The 7,500-nt window shown below is 36.6% G+C and overlaps 1 protein-coding gene across 1 annotated transcript in view; it reads right to left on the bottom strand.

Annotated features, from left to right (window-relative positions):
- Nucleotides 1-7,500, bottom strand: part of LOC144980201 (nuclear receptor subfamily 5 group A member 2-like) — a 95,306-nt gene that overhangs the window by 87,597 nt on the left and 209 nt on the right. The window contains 1 exon segment of the mRNA XM_078927775.1: nt 7,353-7,500. This exon segment is cut by the window's right edge and continues 209 nt beyond it. Within this exon segment, the coding sequence (XP_078783901.1) occupies nt 7,353-7,500 (148 nt within the window).

Raw genomic sequence — 7,500 nt, 5'->3', positions numbered from 1 at the left:
CAATTATTGATAATTATACGACGCTTTAAGCACATAAACTAAATCAAGTCTAATCCGTTGTAGAATTAAAAACTAATTATAGCCTTTGGAAACAGATTAAAATTAGGATTAACGTTAAAACCACCGTAAAGGCATCATCAATAGTCATCGTTGGTGTTATAATAAATGAAGCAAAATCCACAGAAATAAACAAAAAACAAAAACAAAAAATGCGACACAAGGTTCGCTCAAATATTTTTTTTAATAGAGCATTTATAAAGTGCAATATCAAATAAACCTGTTTAAAGCACTTGACAGGGGTCTATGTTTATGTTTTAAAGAGTTTTACGACACTTGCAACACATTAAGGTCATATCAGCGCCAGCAAAAGGATCGGAAGAAAATGGGATAGAAAAAAAGTTCTAGAATTACAATTCAAGCAGCCAGGAAAAAGTAGTAAGTCATAGGGAATTGGTTAAAATAGGAAATAGATGTAGATTCCAAGAGCACACTATCAGTGTACTTAGTTTGAGATCACCTAAAAGTCTCATCCAGACACAAGCACAGTTTCCCACTAAGAGGAATACACTCAAATGTTTACAAATCATATATAATATTTTTTTTTATTTAAAACATAATACAGTGCATAACAGAGAGATGATTTACAAGACAAAAAAAAAATATCATCTCCCAAAACTCTAATTATAAATTTGGCTGTTTCCCTCACAGCCAAGACCAGGACAAAACAGGATCTCATCCCAAGAAAAAGACAGAAAGCATGTTGGGAAACAGACATAGGGGGATAGAAGACACAGCAAGCGACTCCCTGCCCACTATGGGAGGTCAGGAACCCCACCCTAGATATACAAGGGCTCCCAACCCAACAGAAATACTGAACATGTAAAACAAGACATGACGACTGTTAGGCCATATTACCATTTTTATTTCGGACAGGGACAATGATGTTAAGGTCCAGGTACTCATTTTACACCAAAATAGGTGAAAGATTGTGAGTAAAGAGTTATTTCCAAGGACTAAACTTTATGCAGAGGGAGCGCTCGAGCCAGGACCTTCTTATCCGAAAGCGATTGTCTTACCACAAGACCACATAGCCGCATATATAGTCGAATTAATCTGACTAAAATTGACAAAGATATCTTCACCGTGGGGGATCAAAAATAGAGGAAATCCACAGAAATAAACAAAAAGTGCGTCACAAGATTTGCTTAATTAAATCTAGATCATAGTTAATCTATTCAAGACTAATACTGAGCCTTAGAGACCACTAACATGTAGTGTAATACAGTGTTGCCAATCCCAATACAAAAAGAAAAAAAAATGCTTAAGATTGCTTTACAAAAGAGTAAGCATTGAAAGGGAGTAGAGAGGAGGGAGGAGGAAAAGGAGGAGAAGAGAGATGAGAGAGAGAGAGAGAGAGAGAGGAGAGAGAGATGAGGAAGAGAGAGAGAGAGAGAGAGAGAGAGGAGAGAGAGAGAGAGAGAGAGAGAGAGTAGAAGAGAGAGAAGAAGTGAGAGAGAGGAGAGAGAGAGAGAGAGAGGAGAGAGAGAGAGAGAGAGAGAGAGAGAGAGAGAGGAGAGAGAGAGAGAGAGAGAGGAGAGAGAGAGAGAGAGGAGAGAGAGGAGAGGAGAGAGAGAGAGAGAGAGAGAGAGGAAGAGGAAGAGAGAGAGAGAGAGGAGAGAGAGAGAGAGAGAGAGAGGAGAGAGAGAGAGAGAGGAGAGAGGAGAGAGAGAAAAGAGAGAGAGGAGAGGAGAGAGAGAGAGGAGGAGAGGAGAGAGAGGAAGAGAGAGGAGGAGAGAGAGGAGAGAGGAGAGAGAGAGAGAGAGAGAGAGAGAGAGAGAGAGAGAAGAGAGGGAGAGAGAGAGAGAGAGGAGAGAGAGAGAGAGAGAGAGAGAGAAGAGAGAGAGAGAGAGAGAGAGAGAGAGAGAGAGAGAGAGAGAGAGAGAGGGAAGCTTAAAATTGTAACGAAACCCTTGAGTCATCCAACCCTTGTCATTTGGAATTTGTTTTTCTTAAAAAAAAAAAAACATTAAATAAAAATTTTTTAATGAGCATTTGGCATTTATACAGAGCAATATCTATTAAATGTGCTCAAAATGTTTTGCAAGATGTCAAAAGTCTAGACGGAAAAAAAGATCAATAAATAAATTTTAAAATAAGTACAATCTAAGACAAGAAGCATATTATTATACTCTTACAAAGGTGAAAAAAGCAGAGAATCTATGATATGATTTTTTTAAAATTTTCCTTTTTGGCGTACACTTGGCAGCCCCGGTAATCCCTATATAATGCAGTCAACCTGATTCAACACCAAAGCCGGTTAACTCTTTCCAACTGTAAGTGTAAGTAGATTTAAATCACAGTATTATCTCAACAGTATGGAATTTCCCAATAGACAGTAATAAACAATTCATTACACGGAGGAAAAAGATTTTATACCATTGTCATCCATCACATTATGGTCAAAACAAATGGTGGATGATAGGATTGCTTTATTCATAGATTAATGATAGTTATAACTCAATCTATATAAGTTCTGCAGGGATGCCAGTACGTGAGGCAAAAATTAACTGAACTTTTACACAAGCACATAGACCGACCCCTTTCTGAGTGCTGTACTTCAGTAAAAACACATTGTGTACTGACTGTATAACTGCGGCACTTGGGCGTTGACAAAATCCAAAGAAGAACATCTGGATGCCTTCCATCGCACACAGCTAAGAAGGGTACTGGACATCAAATACCCAAAAAAGATCTCAAATGAATCACTCTATAAGATCACAAAAGAAAGACCAATCTCCCTTGACATTTTACAACAACGATGGCAACTTTTCGGTCACATACTACGCAGGGACAAAAACATACCAGCTAACCAAGCCATGTCGGGATATTTCCAAAAACACGGGAACCTTTTTAGAGGAAGACCGATCACAACACTCCCTGTGATCCTAAACAAAAACCTCACAACACTTGGACAAAGCATTAGTCTCATAACGGCAGGGGACCTTGAAAATCTGAGAACCCTAGCAGAGGACCGGCAATATTGGAGACACCTCACACAGGAAATACTGGAAACAGCCAAGGCGACCCGATCTTTCGGTCGAGACGCGAAAGGCATCTAAGTCAAGTAAGTCAAGTACTGACTTTTTTTTCTGTCTAGCAGGCAATAAAAAAATATAGTGACAGTTTATAACACACTGAATTCCGTAAATATATGGAAAATTGGTAACTTTGGTTCTGCAAGGCCTTGAGCAAGTCACATCGCCCAAGCCCTATTTGCGGCGCAGCACTGTGGCTAACGCCAGGAGATTCCCCCTTGGAATAGACCCTAGAGATAAATTTCCCCTATGGGAAGAATAAAGTAATTTCTATTTATATATGTTTGTTTTTTTTTAATCATTTGATTGGACTTTTGTAGTGAATTTATCACAAAACCAGTGGTTTAGAAGAGAAAATTTGCCGTTAAACACAACAAGTAAAGAGGAACTTTCTTATACATGAGAAATCACAGCCCGACTAATTTTAAAGAATTAAGTGTTATAAATATTTTCTTTCAATTTTTATGTTTGATTGATGGTTTTCTTACCCACAGACAGAAGGTGTTGAGCCAGTTTGGCTTTTCTCAAGTCAAATTAATTTATTTTTTTAATTATGAAAATAAAGTGAGTTTTGCGGCATGCCAACACTTCATACTAATACCTACAAAACACCCATTAATTCCAAGATAGATTTCACCCACTTAATTCAATAATTCTTAAAATGAAACGTAACTTTTCCTTTAAGACATTCCGAATGATAGTTTTGAGAGATTGATAGAGCGAAGTAAAAAACCACATGTGTTATCCAATCCAAACTGTACACCATTTTAAGTTTCCAATGTCTGACACACTTCAAAATTTTAACTCAACACTCAAGTGGTGAAGCATCACACTTGCAATGCAGATCAAGGACAAGGGACAACTCAGACTTATGCAAGCATAACTGTGTTGGGATGTTGACATTCTACTTCAACACAAATAAGTTCAACAAACAGAATGTAGTCTCCTATTGCAAGATAGTAGCCTGAAAAAGTGTGTGTGAAACACAGTGCTAGACAAAACAAAAAGGCAAAATACAAGAGCAAAATCAAGTCCATCTGTCATCGAAGAAGTGAATAATCTGTAGGAAACCCAAACAATAAAAATGACAGATTTCTTCTCACTTCTTTATTCTTCATGTGTAAGACTATCAAGAGCACTCTCTTAAAATGTTCTATTTTAATTCTATTCAATCTTTTTTTTATTTTCTAAATTCAATGGATCCATAATTTTTTTTAAATTTCAACAAAGAATCATTCTAACATTTTTTTTTTCCCATTTATTATTTTGATTCATCAAGAACAAAGGCACTTATCATGGCACCTAAAAAAAAAAAAAAATATATATATATAGCACAATATCCACTAAAGCGCTTTACAAGCTTTACCTAACTGGTGATTTACACGTCTTATGACCCAAATGGTTGTGGATTCATTGTAGAAATGGAAATACTTTTCAAACCAACACAAAATACTTTCCATTAACGACAATTTTTAAAACAAGCCCTTAATGAATGTCACGCAGGGGGACCAGATAGCTCAGTTGTTAGTATAACACTCGCTTCACAAGCAAAAGGATCGAGATCGATCCCGAATGCCGTCATTATACTTTTCGGAACCCACTGTCTATCCAGCAATGATTGAGTAACCGTGTCTGTTAGATCTGGCAATAGACTAGAGTCCTATCCAAAGGGTAGCAAGCAATTGCTTTTGTCCATTTTACACTATAGAAACAGGAATAAATTCCAGCTCCATGGGCCTGGTGGCTCTGAAGGATTCATTTCAATGTCGCTCGGTTATCAGAGCCATGAGCATCTAGAGTTGTTTCTGTCACTTCAACAAACAAAACTACCGTCACACTAAAGGAGTCTCTATTGAGCTGAATCGCCTGGACAATTTCAGTCATAATAACATCCACCAAAGCAGCTAGCATCAGCCTACTACTAGTACTACTATTACTACGACAATCAAAACGATTTAACAAAATATAAAAAGTAAACATGGCTCTTAAAGTGAAAAGAAATTTTCAGCCTATGAGAGAGTAAGTATATTATTTTCATAAACAGTGAAACTTCGTTGAACCGCCATGTTTGGGACCAAGGCAACATTGGTGGTATAATGAATTTGGTCAACGATGTACGGGGCTCAGCCACCAGTACTTGAAGTCACTATCTGAACTCTAATGAGAAATTACAGCCTAAACAGCTATTAATTATTTTACCAAAAAACAGCAAAATGAAAAGAATCTTAGATTTATTTTTTTTACATTGTGACCAAAAACATGGAAGACAATTTTGTTGAGTGGCAGTGGCAGTATAACAAGTATTTTTTCTATTATCTCTATATAAAGCATGCTCGTTATTGGGTTGGCAGTTTGTGGATGGTGCTATCACAAGTTCTCATGTTCAAAATTACAAACAAAATGACTGCCATCTTACCAGAACAATTCGACATACAACGAAATACACGAATTCAAAGAAAAACTCACACAAAAACACTAAAACACCAATCTACAAACTCAAACATCTTCAAATACTATTCATTTACACCCCGCACTATCAAAGACTCGAACACTCTTCCCGAATCATGTGTGAACACAACAGATTTAGAAACATTCAAACTAAGATTATCAAAATTCATCAGCCTAAATACCAACAATGGCTGTCACACTCAACAACTCTTTTCGCCCTCAAATTGAGTCGACTTCGAGTAACACTCAGATTCAGATTGTCAATTACAAATAGATAAATAATTTTGTTCCAGGCAAAAAGTTGGCGCAATTGAGGGTGGCAGTAGTATAAAGAGGTTTGAGGGGAGATGGAATGAAATTGACAACATTCAACTCTTTGTTATTGTTTTTAGACAGCCATTTTTAATGACTTTAATTCTCACTAAAGTATACCAGACTTATTAACGTTCAATGTTTAAACATAGTTTTGTGTGTTGGTAAATTATATCGAGCTGGCGGATGTTGTCAGTATTCATTACCTAAATGCGTAGCATTCATAAATAGTCAATACAAGCAGTACTGTATTCATATAGAGAAATGAAAAAAAAAATGGTTACAATACAATACACTGTGGAGGTGCAGAACAAGACATAGACTATTATTATGTATCTATAAGTTGATATGAACTCATCAAAGAGAAAGCCCATATTTCTGTCAAGTACTATTAATTTTCCAAACACCAAATCTGTTATCTTCAATACATCATTAAGGATACATACATATAGACATAAATACCAAGACTAGAAATGATGTCACCCTTTCCTGATTGTCTTGTTCTTACTAGTTAGAGCTAAGTTCAGAACATAAAATTACCAGACTTGCTTTAAACTTAGCCTGTTGCTTGGAAGCAACCTTAACTTTAACTACTGCTATAATCAACTTTTGATTGTTAATATTAGATGTCAAAATTGAAACTTTTGTTATTTAATTTATATCCTGTTATGTATATTCCAGGTATGTAGTAATGTAAATGTCATGTGTAGATGGGTGGGTAATGGGTGTGACAACGTGTCAACAAGTACTAAGCCATTTGTAAAAATATTATCAATAAAAACCCATCCAAAATTAAAGCTAAGTTTCGAAATAAGAATCTTTTTAATAAATTACAATCACATCTTGACAACCTACGTACTTCCTACTAAATTGTATTTTATTAATTGTACTAATAAGTATAAGTATAAGTTATAATCATAAGTCATGGTCATAAAAGGTACTTCAGTACTAATGAAATGGAATAGGTCACGGTCGTTTCGGAAGTGACACTGACACTAGGTACGAACATCATGTTACACCGAGAAAAAAAAATTTAAAGAATTCAAACGGATGACAAATGTCTTGATTAAAATAATATCATTGATTGCAACACAAATGTCCTTGAATCGGACACACCTCCAAGCATCAGAGAGACTGGCAACACACCAACACAAGGCCCAAGGACATATAACAGCTGAGAGCAGTGCATCGGTGTACAAACGTTAAGGAATGTGAACACATTCTAGTGACACGCCTACACATTGCCATTCCTATGTGTAATAAAAAGCCACACACTGATACACATCAAAAAAGATGGTTAATGCTTTACTGTTGAAAATGATCAGATCATCGTAATCATAACAAAAACTTGAGAGCGATGAATGACCTCTGACATGGGCGGGTTATTCCGGCCTGAACTGAAAAAATGAGGACAACACTGTCCGAGCGATCACGAGGTGAAAGTGTCGATGAACTATGAGTAAATATAAACAAAAAACAATTATGTGTAATATTTACCGTTTGGTTCATCCTTAGGACTTAAATCCCCCATGTCAGGCATATCAATCATGGTCGGAGCTCCAGTGGAAGGTTGTCGAACGGGTAGAAGGGGATGCCCCGACCCGATGACTGCTGGTTGAGCCTGCTGGTCATCATTTGACCGTTC

This window comes from Berghia stephanieae, chromosome 9 (assembly GCF_034508935.2).
Source record: "Berghia stephanieae isolate SIO BIC M18660-M18661 chromosome 9, UCSD_Bste_1.3, whole genome shotgun sequence".
In the NCBI taxonomy this organism is placed as follows: domain Eukaryota; kingdom Metazoa; phylum Mollusca; class Gastropoda; order Nudibranchia; family Aeolidiidae; genus Berghia; species Berghia stephanieae.
Note: the sequence above shows the minus strand (reverse complement) of the source record. Positions and strands in the feature narration are given on the sequence as shown.